The 16,137-nt window shown below is 38.1% G+C and overlaps 1 protein-coding gene across 1 annotated transcript; it reads left to right on the forward strand.

Annotated features, from left to right (window-relative positions):
* Nucleotides 1-2,959: 2,959 nt before the first annotated feature.
* pwp1 (PWP1 homolog, endonuclein) lies at nucleotides 2,960-11,333 on the forward strand. The gene is made up of 15 exons (XM_042511397.1): nucleotides 2,960-3,089; nucleotides 4,925-4,983; nucleotides 5,133-5,308; nucleotides 5,400-5,485; nucleotides 5,608-5,704; nucleotides 6,529-6,639; nucleotides 6,896-7,026; nucleotides 7,270-7,343; nucleotides 7,781-7,877; nucleotides 7,991-8,052; nucleotides 8,144-8,255; nucleotides 8,424-8,514; nucleotides 9,815-9,936; nucleotides 10,394-10,499; nucleotides 10,657-11,333. Exons 1-15 carry the CDS (start codon nucleotides 3,024-3,026, stop codon nucleotides 10,749-10,751), a joined length of 1,485 nt encoding a protein of 494 aa, XP_042367331.1. The 5' UTR covers nucleotides 2,960-3,023; the 3' UTR covers nucleotides 10,752-11,333.
* The last annotated feature ends 4,804 nt before the right edge of the window (nucleotides 11,334-16,137 follow it).

Genomic DNA, 16,137 nt, shown 5'->3' on the forward strand with positions numbered 1-16,137 from the left:
CTGCACTGTAGTCAAAAGCTCCAGAAAAAGCTAAGAACTTGAGTTGGGTTCCTTCTTTTGTCGAAACAATTGATGTGTATTTTTACCCAGAGTGTAGTGTAGTTTTATGTTCATATTACATTTCTGCTTGGTTTATAACAGCATTGCGTTGCGTCGCTCCGTCCATTGAGCTTCATTGTGCAGGTTCAGAGCTTTCACACATGTAACTAACAAGTGTCACGGCTGGGTGATTTAGTGTAGTGCTGTCATGATGTATCAGTATTATTAATATTATTATATACGAAAAAAATGCAATGTTGATGATTGATGAAGAGTTTTTTTTTACACTTCCATCTCTGAACTAGCATGTAAGAGCCGATGTGATTTGTTGAGCAGCTCACAAATGTTAAAACAGTGATTCCAGGAGGTAGGATATTCAAGAACTAACGGATATGCTGACTAAATGTTCCTCAAATACCTTTGTAAGGTCCCTCAGAGGTTTTTAAATGCTACATTGTTTGGAGGATTGTGGGCGAAAGTGATGCAGTATAAAAGTTGGATGTCTACAAGTTTACAAACCACAAGAATGATTTGAAACTGACCCTTTCTAATCGTTATGTTTTGCCTTTTTGAATTTAACAGCTTCATCGCAGATCTGTGAAGTGGTTAAGTTGTGAGAATAGTTTCTCTTTCTCTTTTCAGATGCTCTTATCCACTGTACTGTTTTGCACTTTTTACTTCCAGAGTTCGAGTCCTGTGCCATGACACTGCACTGCACAACATTTTGACTGCATGTTTTATCCTGTGATATAAGTAATACAGTAATTGAGACTTTTTTCTGTCATTGCTGAAATCTTTAGATCAATACCTCTGCTGTATTATTGCCTCGCCTTGTGATTTAAACTATGGTACCATAACCGCCATGTATGTTAACAGTATCATATACCAGCAATATCTCATGATGCGTATTTTCTTGTATTTTTGTTTTTATCTTGTCAGTGCCATGAAAATGTTTTATGAAAAAAGTCTACTTTGTGTGTATTAATCCTTTGAAACCTGGATGGACATCACTTTTCTCTTGCTGCATTCAGACGCCTTCACAAGTAACCTTTGAAACGTGAGCAAATTGGTTTGAATTCTTTAGTAAACTTGGGGGGAAAAAGGCAGAGTAATTTGGCAAGAGGTGGCTCACAAATTGAAAGGAATTAGTAGAGTTATTTTTTTAAAGCTTGGAAAATTGTCAAGAAAAAAATATATATAGTTATCATAATTAAATAGTTAAAATTATTTTATTTACTAGGATTTTTAAAAAACTTTCCTGTCCCTTTTTTTTTTTTTTTTTAACTAAATGTCTGAAGTTGCTCATTACCTTCTTCCTGTGTTTTTTAACTAAATCAGGCCAATTTTCCCAGGTTTTAAATGGTTAAGTCTTGCTTTCTTAAAATAAAAAACAACTTAACACTATTGTTTTATTATGTTAAATCTCTACTATTGACCTCTGATGTCAGAAGTTTGCTTTGTATGACCTGTAATAAAACTCAACACTGCCACAGTGTACTGACCAACTGATACACATCTACAACAACTGGGACCACTGGAGGTCAGTGGGAAACAAGATTTCCAGCTGCTGCACACAGATTCTTTATCTGATCATGAATCTGACTGCAGCTTGAAACATGTTTTCTTTTATTTTGTTCTAGGCGCTTTATATTCCATTTCAGGTTGAGCTGATTCAATAGCAGCTACAGCCATAGGCGAGGACTTTTATTTTGACAAAATATTAGGGACATTTACTCCACAAAGTGATGCAGAACAGGCACATATTGATGCATAAAAAAAATCAAAACAGATGGCAGGAAAAAAAGGTGTTTACACTCAAAGTTTTCTGGTGGAGGAGCCTTAAACCCCCCTTTCATGTTTTCCTTGCAGTGTTGAAACAAAACAGTACACTCTTGTCTCCAGCAGCATGACTGTGTTGACACAACACACATTACTGCAGTCCGCACCACTGATTTCTCTCTCATCTCCAAAGTGATGTGTTTCTACTGACAGTGTCAAAGTGGTGTTTTTTTACAATAAAGATGTTACTCCTATTTACATACAAGATGGACAGAACATAAGATAAACCTCCCAAGAACCACATACACCTCTCTGACAGTGTGTAAAAGAACAATAATAAAACTTTTAAAGCTTTAAAAAATGCCAGTAGTTAGTAGCTGTTGGACCACATTACAGTGTAGCTGTACAGGTGAGCTTAACAAAGAGAGGTTTACTCTTAGCTCTCTTGCATGAAACCAAATGATGTCATGCTGTCAGAATCTCCATTCTTTGCCAAATGTGTTTGTGCAAAATGTGCCTCAACGGTGACACATGCCAGAAACTCTAGTGCCATATAGTTAAAAAATATAAAATTACAAGAATAAAATTGTACAATGAAATAATGATAATAATAAGAAGAATATTATTAATAATAAGAATAATAATGATAATATTATTAATAATAATGACAATAATGTGAATAATATAATAATAATGATATGATAATAATAAAATTATGAATAGCTTAATAAATAACACATTGTACCTCATTACTTTCAAAACACACGAAAAATATCTTTATACTGTAAATTTAATTTTTTGTCCACTTTCCTCATCATATAATGTTGAACATCCACCCAAAATTTAAGTGAAAGATTGTTTCCTTAACGGAAACTGTTGAAGTGACTTTAGGAAGGCAAATCTCAGGCATTCTCAAAATAAAGCTGCTTGTAGTTATAACAATGTACTATAACAATGTACTATAACAATGGACACACTACTGAAATTTAGAGAGAAAAAATGTAACTAGTTGGTGTCCTCGACTACATTTTTGATCAGGCAAACTTCAGCGCTCTCTGGACGTCATCTAGATGCGTCACAGGACCCATGTATCTCACGTGTACGCCCACTGTGTGCGTGCCTGAGGTGGACCAGTTTTTTGACAACCGGTTCAAGTTTGTAGATTTTATTGTATTTGATCAATAAACCAACAAAGTTTCTCCAAAATGAGTTCCCAGATTACCTGTGTCGGCTGGGTGGGTAGAGGCGTTGCCAAGGAAACCCCGGACAAAGTAAGTAACAGCTAGCTAGCGTTAGCCGACTCAGGGCTAATTGTCAACATGGCAGGTTCACTAACACTGTTACACTGATTTAAATTACCTGACTTCTAAGGCTTTTTGCTTTAATTTACAATGTTAGGAGGCTTTACTGATCATGTGTCACTTTAATCTGTCATAACAAAAACTGACGTTACGTGTCATGTAACTCATTTTGTAGCAGTAGTAGCATTAGTGTAGCTAGCTAAATATCAGAACAATTGACATTTTAATGTAAAATAAATTATTAGCCGGGGCTATTATTTGCTTAAATCATTGAACTCATCAAGCTTATATTTGGGACAGACGTCGATATGGGACGCTTTTAGCTCCAAAACTGTTAAACTCATATTGGACATATTAGCTTTTTTTCTCCAAAAAAAAACATGGAAAGAAGGTGATGAATAACAAAAGAAGAAATCATCCAGAAGTTAGCTAGAAATCTGTGCATAGTAGAAAAATATTTCTGAAAGTTTGCCAATCTTTTTTAAAAAACAACAAATTATCCAAAATAAAACAAAAAATAAGAGGTGAGAGATGACCTAAAAAGGCTTAAACATTATAATGCAACATCTAAAATAATTTAATATATACAATTATGAATATAGTTTACTGGACACTTTTCCCCTTGCATTTTGAAAAATAGTCTTTTACGTCTACTAATCTTTTTTTGCATCTCTCTTGTTTACTATGCCAGTATTACTGTATGTTTTGGTTCTCGTGGTGTCAGTAAAATTAACACTGAATGATTGACTTAACTGTGGAGCATCTTACAAAACTAACATTGTGAGTAGTAATGTCCATATTGACAAAATTTAAAACATATACATATCATGTGCACGATCAAAGCAGCTAACTAACGTTATCTCCAGCAGGTAGCCAACAACAATTCTTATACATCCAAAGAACTTATAAAAAATGAAGTGCATGGTAATCCTTTGATTGAGACCTTATTTGTCCAAATGTGTAGCTATACTGGGCTAGTAAAACGCACTGGGTGTCTTATGGGATTAGGCTTTTATTTGAAGTTTTACACTTGTCAATATTACAAGTGGTTAAAATTGATACAAGTGGCAAAAGAAATGTTGTAGACGTAGAAGAAATCAAAACATGTAATAAATAACATTGTTACTGTACAACTGATGCTGGTATCTCAGAAATGTGTTTAAAATATACTATTAAACCTGCGAAAAACAAACAAAAACATTTTAGTTTTGATATGAAGATTACTCTTTTATTAACTTGATAGAAAAATGTAGCAAAAAAATGGGAATTTGACAAAAACATGAAGTAATTTTTCTTACTGACAGTATTGCCTTTGACATTTTGATAGACAATGATCATCTTTAATTCCTCAGGAGAAATAGAGCTTATTGTTTACAGTTTGGCCTGCTGAGTGTATATCTGATTGAAGAGGCCCAGGCTAACTTGCTGTATTAATAGATTTACTTAATAGCTAGGAAGCTTTTAGATCTCACTGTAAAGCTTAATTTATAATTTATTAACCCTGGTGCACAGAATTCAGTTAATTTTTAAAAACAGGTAATCGTAACAGGGTAAAAGGCTTTCTAAATAAAAATGAAATGTCAAATTTTTCTTATCTCACCTAATACTCGTAGTTTTTCCATTTTTACTATTACTTTGTATTTAGAGACTTAAAGGAGATTATTTAGTAATAATAATAATCTTTATTTATGTAGCATTTTCAACCTTAAGCACAATGTGCTTTGCACATTGAAATATTTACAGAATAAAAATGAAATATCAGAAATATACATTTGTTTAAGCCCCATTTTTTAATTGCATTTCAGGTTGAGTTGAGCCAAGAGGAGTTGCAGCGCATCATTACTGAAGCAAAAGAGGACCTGGGGTATGTTGAAATAAAACGCACATAACTGCAGAGATTGAGTCTCTGACTGTTAAAATGTATAAATGGAATTAAAACGTTACAGTTCTCCCTCAATCTGCTGAAGCTGCGGTCATGTTTCTTTGTTTCTTTTATCTACTCTGCTGATTCAGGGAGCTAGCAGCCGAGGATGAAGAAGACGATGATGAAGGCATCGCTTGTGAAGAGAATCCCGACACTAATACAGCGGACGTTGCTGGAGCTCCAAAAGCAGAGAATGAAGATGGAAATGAGGAGGAGGATGAGCTTGCAGAGTACGGCCTGGATAAATATGATGAAGAGGATATAGGTGAGCAAAGAGGAGTTGAAGTACAGTTTGTGTGTACAGACGAATTTCTGCTTTTTCTGTCTGAACACAACTTTTTCTGTCTTCATCGTAGCGACGGCGAGTCTCGGAGACAGTCTGGCTGGGCTCACAGTGTTCAGCTCTAATGAGGAGGATCCTTACGTAACTCTCAAAGACACGGTGAGCACCCTCCATCACAAGCATGCAAAAGTTGTATTCTAGTGCAGGAACGTCATTAAACCTGCAAAAAAAGTTATAAATTCAAGCTCTGATGTCAAATTCCTCTTTGCTCTTCTCTCTAGGACCAATATGAGCGAGACGACTTCCAAATCAAGCCCAGTGACAATCTCATCCTGGCAGGCAGAGCAGAGAAGGACTGCTGCAACTTGGAGATCCACGGTAAATATCTTCATATGCGACACGACGAGATAACAACCAGTATTTTAAACACACAGGAAAATACCTTCTTTTGTTGTGACACTGTTGCTACAGCTGAATTAATAAGCTACATTTTAAAGGATAACTTAGATATTTTTTCACAGATATACCTCTTAATAAGAGTAAGATCAAATATTTAACCAGAAACAGCCCAAAAACTACTTTTGTCTCTCACACCAGTCTCCATTCAAATAAACAGTCATTTTAACACATACAGAGCCAACTTATTTTCGTATCTAACTGGCTGAATTAAGGGTTTACTTCAACTAAACCAGAGCTGCGATCGTTGCAACAGAGTATAAGTGAACCAAAAGGGCATTTTCAAGTTTTATTTTGCTTCTTTTGACTTTGAATGAAGTGCGTTATATGATAATTAAATGACTGTATATTTAAATGGAGTCTGGTAGGTGTGGCGATGGCGAATTCAGTGGTTTTTCTGGTAAAACAAAAAGGTTTACTCTTTAACAAAAAGGTTTACTCTCTGTAGGGCTGCTTTCTATAACGTAGTCAGACACTTGGAATAATAATTGGGCCTGTCAGCAACAAAAACGAGGACTTTTATTAGACTACGCTGCAGGAGCAAACATGCCCTTATTGTAACCTGCTGTCTGCAGCTCCCTTGCTCAATACTGAACCAATTTCAAAAACCATTGCTCCCATTACTCTCTTAGACACAGAAATATGGGAAAATAGGCCCCAGGTTGAAAAAACAGAACTTACCCTTTAATGTGATAATTGATAGAGAATTCTCAAACATGTACTCAACACCAGATCTTACTTTACAGTTTATAACTCCGAGGAGGACTCTCTGTATGTCCATCATGATATTCTGCTGCCAGCTTACCCGCTGTGTATAGAGTGGCTGAACTTTGACCCCAGTCCCGGAGAAGGACCCGGTAAGAAAATGAAGTTTTGCTCTGACAAATCTATAAAAAACATTATTTTAATCTTCAAAGCAGACTCAAGTTTGTAGTAACTTTATACTGACATTCACTTTAACAATAATGAATTTCTAACTAATTTCTAATTGTTCTCAGAATTACATTTCACTTTAAGATAACAGAAAACTAAGAGGTATCATAGTATGTGTATGAAATATGCACACGCCCCTGCGCTCCCCCGACCTTGCTCTGCTCTGTGTTCGTTCTGCAGGGAACTACGCCGCTGTGGGCAACATGACTCCTCAGATCGATGTGTGGGACCTGGATGTCGTGGACTGCTTAGAGCCGGCCTTCTCCCTAGGCAGCAAAAAGGCCTCAAAGAAGAAAAAGAAGAGCAAGAAGGTACAAGTTTATTCTCACAAAAACCTCTGCACAGTGGGAGTGGAGTCTGGTAAAATTAGTGAGAGGTGAAACTGAGTCAGGTGAAGAAATAGAGTTTATAGTCTGATAATAGACATGATTAGAAATAGAATGATTTTCATGTTTTTTTGGCATTTTGGCACCATTCTTGCTTCCTTGATGATGCTTCCTTGCATTATTCCCTGCTCTGTTTAACATATGGCTGCCTGTTATCGTTGATGGCAGGGGGCAGCAGCAGCAGAGCCTGTTGAGGGACACACAGACGCAGTACTGGATTTATCCTGGAACAAACTCGTCAGGTCAGTACTTGAAGCTGATCCATCCCTCGTGTTGTCCTCAGGGTCATTCTGACCCCAAATGAAATCTTTTGCCGTCAAAATATGTTTTTTAAACTTATGTAAACAAGGTCTATTGGCCCTTAATTCCAAAACAAAGGGAAAAATGTGTGGTAATGGGTTAGACTGAAGTAAGACCAAAGGTGTAACACAGAATTAATTCTGTAGTAGTTAATATAATTTATACATGCTTTAAATAACAGTCAAAACAGGGCGTGGTCAAAATGACCCCAGAGGACAAAAGGTGTATGGCATTTGGGAGGACATTACGAGGGTAACTGAAAAATGCACCTAATGCTTGTCAAATGTACATAGTTATATAGGTAATGTCTAACTCTTGATGTTTATGTACCTTCACTTCATCCTTTGTCCTTAAAACAAATCCACCTTCTCTTAATTAGAAATGTGTTGGCCAGTGGATCAGCAGATGAAACCGTTATTTTGTGGGATCTGAGTCAAGGCAAACCAGCCACAACTCTGCGCAGGCACACTGACAAGGTATTCAGTGAGAAAAAGTGTTACACTCAAAGTTATTCACACTGTAAATCTGCTCTTACACCCCCAAAATTTGCAGTTTAAGCTTCTGGAAAACAAAATTTCTTGTTTTTCAGGTTCAGACGTTAACGTTCCACCCCTTTGAAGCGCAGACTCTGATATCAGGATCATACGATAAGTAAGTGTCATCTAGTATTTTAATTAGTTCATAGCGTAAAGTGAAAGGGGATTTTTTGGTAAGTTGAGACACAAACTTTTTTTCTTTTCAGGACAGCTGTCCTCTATGACTGCCGTAGTCCAGACAACAGCAATCGGACCTGGAGGTTTAGTGGTCAAGTGGAGCGTCTGACGTGGAACCACTTTTCACCGTGCAACTTCCTGGTAGGTGATATTTTAAAGGAAAGAACACACATTTCTTTAAAAAAAACTAACAATTATAAATATAGCTGGCGTGTTTGTTAGTCATTGTGCAATAAAGCTTGTTTATCCATCTTTTGCTATTTCCTTCACAAGCTCAGTGGCTGATTTCAGTTCGTGGTTTTGTTTCAGGCCAGCACAGAGGACGGATTTATCTACTGTCTGGATGCTCGCTCGGATAAACCTGTTTTCACACTGAGGGCTCACGACGGAGAGGTTTCGGGTAGGTAGATGTTGGCATGTGCAATCACAGAAGAATAGTGGTTAACCTCTTTTCTCCATTTTTGGCTGTATCAGTGCAGCGTGTGTTCGTCATTTAAACAGCACGAATGATTTGGCACTTGTTGTTCGGCACTGTGCAGCGAGACTGTTGGTCATGAGTCACATTGGAAACCAAGCCAGGAATCTTGGTGTAATCATGGATTCTGACCTAAATTTTAACAGCAAAAACAGTCTACTACCACCTTAAAAAAAAACACGAAACAAATTGCTTTTCTAAAAACCCAATTTCATGTTCATGTTTTGATACGATGCGATGTATTTTGATTATACTGCAATTCTGTTTTCATGATACTAAATTGACATAGTTTTTACAGTCCATTTTCAGTAGATTTTAAAAATAGATTTATTATTATTTGGATTGATTTTTTATTTTGTATGCTGTTTGTTTATTTGTTTATTTCCTGAAATTACTTTTATTTCAATTATTTGAATTTAATAGCATTAACCGTTTGTTTTTTTACCATATATTTTATACCATATTTTTATTTGTAACTATTTTTTTTCTTAATTTTTATTTGTTAACTGCAAAAATTTCTTTTATTTCTATAAATTTATTTTATATTACATTGACTCTTGCCCTTTTTACAATGCAAAATACTGGGAATATAAATTAAATAAATTGATGCCATGGGCTGTAGGAACCCTGCAAAAGATTGGATAAAAACATTATTATTTACTGAGGCTTTCCATAAACTAGATACATAACTTATTTTTAATTGAAGTATTTATGCGGTTGCCCTTGCTTCTTGTACGTATTGTTTTTAAGGCTTTTTAAAACCATCTTTAATAACTTGCTTGCTTTATCTCGCCTATTGTTTTTGATTATTTTGATTGGTTTTCATATATTTAATGTCTTTCTTTTGCTCCTGTAAAGCACTTTGAATAGCCATGTGACCGAACAGTGCTGTATAAATAAACTTGGGTCACCTTGGAAGGATGAAATTATGGGTTAGCATTGTTAGGACATGCCAGAGAAACATGGGAAAACTTGTGGCTGCTTTATTTTTAGTTCAGTGAGCAGCACCCAGTCCAGCCAGCAGGGGCCCTTCCTCTTACGTGCTTTCCACCATATAATCTGCATTCAAGTGTATTCTGAGGGAGAAATCTTAAATACACCTGAACCTGTGAAATTTTCTCATGCTTTGCTTCCAGGTTTACTTCATGGTGGAATTAATGAGTTTTAAAGGCACGTGGACTGTACAGTGAAATATGATGTCTAATCTTTGTCAACATTTCTGCAGGTTTGGACCTCAGCAGCCAGATTAAAGGATGCCTGGTGACCTCATCAGCCGACAAACATGTTAAGATTTGGGACATTTTGGGCAACAAGCCCAACCTGGTGCACTCACGGGATATGAAAATGGTAATAACTTGAATATTCAGCATTTACATTTCACATTCATTCACACAAATATTCTGTAGAGGTGTTTGCCATGTTAAAGTCATGTGTTTGTGGCTGTTAATCCTTTGAAATCAGATTTTTATTTGCAGGATTTCTTTCCAAAAGAAACATAGAAAGAAGGTGACGTGAAAAAGTGAAAAAAAACAAAAAAAAACAAGAAAATGACCTCAAGAAAATGTAAAGAACATTTTTCTGAAACCTAATTTTAAATTTATAATGAAGAGAACTATAACTAATTATATGGTCATCCTTTACTTACTTTTTATAGTTATAGGATTTTTTTTTTTTTGCCAAGTTACTCATTGTTTTTTTTTTTCCTGATTCTGAACGAAATCAAACCAACTTTCTCAAGTTTCAGAGCTTGTGAAAAGTGTCTGGATGCAGCAAAAGAAAACTGATTCTTTCCCACTGTGAACAGGGTGTTCTGTTTTGCGCGTCATGTTGCCCGGATCTGCCTTTTGTCTACGCCTTTGGGGGACAGAGGGATGGCTTGCGTGTTTGGGATATAAGTGATGTTGCAGCAGGTATAGTTTCTTTCTTTCTTTTGTCCTTTACATTTCACACTTGACATCACACAAGTTGTGCTGTTCATTTAAAACATATTAAAAGTGAAATAATTTTCAAAACAGCCCACAAATGGCCTTTATTTATAAAATCAGTTGTTAAATTGTTTGACTTTAGTGGCTGAGGTGTTTGGCAGTCGAGAGCGCTTGGTGGCGAACATGGGATCACAGGCATCCAGCGCTGCAGCTACAGCAGAGATGGAAGTCTCCTAGTCACGCTGAGGATGAACAACTTGTAAACATGAATAAACTGAGCATCCCTGGAAAGACATCAAGCCTTGGCACTTGTTGCTGTTTTCCTCGTAGTGCAGTAGTTCATGGGGAAAAGGATTGCAATAATAGAAGCTGCGTTCTTGAAGGATTTCAAATGATGGCCAGGGTGCAAACTGGACCAGAAAACACCTGAAAAACTCGTTCAGCTTGTCTCTGCTCTCTGCAGAGTTAACAATACACTCAAAGATCCACGAGGAAAAGACAAAAAAATGTTTGTAATACTAGTGAATATTTCCATCAATTTATTTTGGATTGTTAGGTGGAAGCAGTGATATTTGAATGACTGTTTTTATATCACTTTGAGATCTCATTCAGTTTGCATTTCTTTGTACATTTACAAATGTAATATGCTTCTAAAACTATTTTCACATGAAAATTTAAAATGGTCATCTTGCAATACCTGGGTTTCCTGGTAATAATGATTTGTAAAAAATGAAATATGAAAAGAAGCCTGTCCATTCACATCTGGCCAAAGTATTGAAAAAAATGCTGCATATGCAATAAATAAATAAATACAGTTTATAAAATGTGTAAATATTATTAATCTTTGGAATCTGCAAACATCATACAGTCTGCGTGGTCAGAGCACATGATGCACAACATACATGAAAACTCTGTCTAAAATAGATTAAACATTAAAATTGATAAACACAATTAAGTAGGGAGAGCTGCAGATATGACACGCTCCTCTTAGATATTTGCACACTTCTGTCTTACTAATTATCAACAGCGATTGAATCATTATAGTAGATTATTAGTATATTAACCAATATTGTTCCTTCTTTCACTAAGAGTACAGGTGGAATCTCACCATTTGCCATTATGTATGCCATTTCAAAAATTACCATGTAAATCTATATAAAGGACTGGTCTTTTGACCATCTCAGTGGACACATGACATTCATTTACTTGTACAACCCTGCAAAAATAAGTGGACAAAACTGTCAAAGCAAATAAAAGATATGAGTATTTGAATTTTAACAGACATGGAATAATTAACGATGAAATTTAAACACCTATGATGTTATGCCATTGAAATATTTTACTTTCAAAACTGTTTCTTAACTGACATTTTCTGAATTACACTTTTTAAAAATGAAATTTCTGATTTGCAGTTTCAAAAGCTGAATCTTATATATAGTTTCACAAATTTAGATCCAAAGATTCAAGTTTTAGGATTTAAAAAAAAAAAAAAAAAAAAAGGATTAAGGTTGCTCAAATTTGAGTGGTCAAACTTCAATCTGTAAATTCAAGTGAAATTTTTGGGAAAAAAAATCATTAGAACATCAATCATATTCATTTGGTAAAATTCAGATACATAACCTAAAGTCGAAACATTTGAAAAAACAATATCCAGGCAATTTAGCTTGAATGCAATTGAACCGGCTTCTGGCCTATTGGAGCACTGTCTGTTGATCATGTGATCCAACACAGCGATCAAAAAAAACCCAAGCCAAAATGACAGTGTTTCAGTGAATCATCCAGTTTATACTTTTTATGTACATTGGATTGTAACTACACATTGTTGAAAAAACACAAGAACACTCCCTGAAAAAGGAGACAGGACATATCTGACTGTTAACTATGTAACAGCATGCCAAAAGCTGATCAACGTTGTTTGTGTGTGTGTGTGTGTGTGTGTGTGTGTGTGTGTGTGTGTGAGTGCAAAACATGCAAAATGTGTCTTTTTCCATTTTCTGCTTTTTTGTTTATTCATTTACTTATTTGTATAAGAAAAACTTGTTTGTTTTTCTACCCTTTTTCATTTTTTATGTATTAATGTAATTTGTATCTCAATTTACATATTTATTTTTAATTATGTGCAAGTGTAAGTGTGTGTGTATATATATATACACACGCGCCAAACAAATGCATAAACACACACGTGTGTGTGTGTTTGTGTGTGTTTTGTTTATCTCCATGGAAACGTTGCATTCTGAAGATTAAAGTGAAATAGAATGGAATGTTATGCTTTATATCAAAGCCAAATAGAATGGAATCCTTTGTGACATAACAGTGACATCATCAAATGGAGGTCTATAAATACCAGACCAGTTCAGGCTGTTAGATCATTTTGTAGCTTCTAGTCGGTGACGCCAGCAGCTAGAGACCTCCTCACCCAATACTTATATAGCTTATAACTTATAACTCTCAGAGAAACCTTCCTTGGCAAACAGAGGCAGACCACTGAAAGAAAAACATCCATTCAGTTAGACAATTTTCTCCTGAAACATCATTACTAAGAGACTAATCTTACCAGCCAAAGAAAATGTCAACAGAACAGGTCTTTAGAAGCAGGAGGAGGATGGCCAGACAGCAGATCATGGATCCGTATAGCTATAGGGAGCTAGAAAGACATCGCCAGGACAGAAAGCAGGAAGAGTATAGCTATACTTACTCGCCTCTTCAAGAATTGGAAGCCATCAAAGCACAGTTGGCTAAGCAGAAGGCCTCAAAAGAAATGTACGTCAACAGGGAAAAGGCCAGAAGAAGAGAGCTAGAGAGGGTTCGTAAGTGTGCTGATCCAAAGACAAATCACACTTACAACATGGCTGTTCAGGTGAGGGACGCTATTCGGGAGAAAAAGAGGAAAGTTCTTCAGAAGGATTATGAACAGCTGCAAGTGGCTCACCTTATCAGCCTTGCGACACATCCAGTTGAGCTGGGGGTGGAGAGGGAGAAGAACAGGCTTCTCCAAGAAGAAATACAGAAGCTCAGACTTGCACACCAATACGCCACTCTGAAGTATGAAAATGAGCTCCATACTGTCAGACAGCAGGCTGAATGTCTTCAGCGTGAGCTTGACAGAGAAGTCAAGTCTCACGCAGACAGGGTGTCAGCTGACCTTACACTGATACATGATCTGAAGGCTGGGCAGGAAGCTCTCCGTAAACAGATGACGGAGAAGATTGCCATTTGCCAACAGAACAGTGTGTCAAGTGAAAGGCAAGCACAAGAGCACCTGATTTCTCAGCTCAACGTCCAGTGCGAATTGAACAATCAAATGAGGTCTCAGGTACAACAGTTGTTGGCAGAGCTCCATGTGGCTCAAAATGCTAGGGCTGAGCAGGATGCCCTCTGCCAAAGAATGGCAGAGGAAATTCAAATCCTTCAGCAAGATGCCATCCTAAAGCAGATCTCTTTTCAGAGAGAGATGGCTCATGTGACATCTCAGTTGAACAGCCAAATTGCATTCAACAACACGCTCCCAACTGAGCTGAAGGCTGAGAGAGAGAGCAATACTTGTGACCCCAGAAAAATCGCCGGATGTAGGAAGGTGCTTCTCCATCCTCAGCATGGACACACTTTTGAGCCCCAGCAGACAGCTGAAGTCTCTGTTGAGGTGTCCATTAGAGTGATTGAACCATCACAACAGGATGATGGGCCATCCACACAGGAGTCTGGCCCAAATGGACCATTTACCGAGCCCCTGAAGACACATGAAGTGTCAGGAGAGGTGCCCAAAATAGATCATGGGCCATCCACACAGGACTGTGACCCAAATGGACCAACTTTGGAACCCCTAGAGACGGTGGCTGTCTCTAAGGAGACAAAAAATCAGAACTCCATTTGGAAAAAGACCCGCCACTATCTTGGGTTAAAAAAACCCAAATGGAAGAGGCCCCACATTTAACTACCCAAACCTCCATACCTCCTATCCCCTTCCCCCCTCCCTCCTTCCCCCACATAGCAAGCCAAAAATGTCTGCTGGAAAAAATGTCTACTCATGAAAGGAGGGGCATGGTGGTGCAGTGGTGAGCACTGTCACCTCACAGAAAGAACCTGCGGGTCCATTTCGGTGTGGAGTTTGGATGTTCTCCCCATGCCCTTTTCTCTCACTTGCCCAAAGACGTGTAGATTAGACAAATTGGCTACTATTTTATTAATATAGAGTTTGGCAACCGACATTATCACACAGCGCATGGTTGGCGTTGTTGAATAGCTGACAGGTAATAGGTAAAAGGTAGCAGTATTGGTCAGTTAATGCTCACTTTTTCACTCAGTGTGCTGAAAAGCAGTTCAAAAGACAGTGGGTTGTACAGGGAAAAATGTTTACTCGATGCAAAAAAAACCCTGTTACACTGAGAAGATTAACTTTATCAGGGGAGTAGATCCCTATAAAGTACCAAAAGAAGACTGGCTTCGTGACCTGGACGCCTTGCCTCCCCCTCAGTGCCTGTGGAGTGGCAGACCGGGGTGGTGGTCCCCATTTTCAAAATGGGGGACCAGAGGGTATGCTCCAATTACTGGGGTATCACACTGCTCAGCCTCCCAGGGAAAGTCCACTACAAGGTGCTGGAAAGGAGGCTCCGTCCAAATGTCAGACCCTCGGATTTAGGAGGAACAATGCAAATTCTGCCTGGGCCGTGGAACAGTGGATCAGCTCTTCACCCTAGCGAGGCTGCTGGAGGGGTCATGGGAGTTTGCTCATCCGGTCTACATGTGCTTTGTGGACTTGGAGAAGGCCTATGACCGCATCCCTCGGGGAGTCCTGTTGGGGGTACTGCGGGAGTACAGGGTACCGGGGTCGCTTCTGCGAGCCATTCGGTCCCTGTATAACCAAAGTAGGAGCTGTGTCCACATACTTGGTGTGAAGTTCCCAGTTTGTTTGGCCTCCACCAGGGTTGTCCCTTGTCTCCAATCCTGTTTGTGATTTTCATGGACAGGATTTCAAGGCGCAGCCTGGGGTCGGAAGGGGTCCGGTTTGGGGTCATCAGAACTGGGTCTCTGCTTTTTGCAGATGACGTGGTTCTGTTGGTGCCATCACACCGTGATCTTAAGCATGCACTGGGTGGTTTGCAGCCGAGTGTGAAGCGGTCTGGATTTGAGTCAGCACCTCCGAATCGGAAGGGGCCAGCTGAGGTGGTTCGGGCATCTGATCAGGATGCCTCCTGGATGCCTCCTGCTGGAGGAACTCACAAAGCCATTTTTCTTTTGGTATTCCATAGGGATTTATTCTTCTGATAAAGTTAATCTTCTCAATGTAACGTTTTTTGCGCTGGGTAAAAGTTTTTCTCTGTTTTACTGTCTTTTGAACTACTGAAAAATGAGCATAAAATAACCAGTACTACTACATGTTACCTATTACCTGTTAGCTATTCATTTGCCGGGTGGCCACACAATATGGCGGTCCCAACCGTTCCAACCCGAACAACACCAGCAATGCACTGCGAGATGACATCATGTTTCCAAGCTCTATACTGGAGGGGCATGGTGGTGCAGTGGTGAGCACTGTCACCTCACAGAAAGAACCTGCTGACCGGCTGGTGCCTTTTTGTGTGGAGTTTGTATGTTCTCCCCATGTCCCTGTGGGTTTACTCCGGGA

Source organism: Plectropomus leopardus, chromosome 22 (genome assembly GCF_008729295.1).
Source record: "Plectropomus leopardus isolate mb chromosome 22, YSFRI_Pleo_2.0, whole genome shotgun sequence".
Classification (NCBI taxonomy): Eukaryota; Metazoa; Chordata; class Actinopteri; order Perciformes; family Serranidae; genus Plectropomus; species Plectropomus leopardus.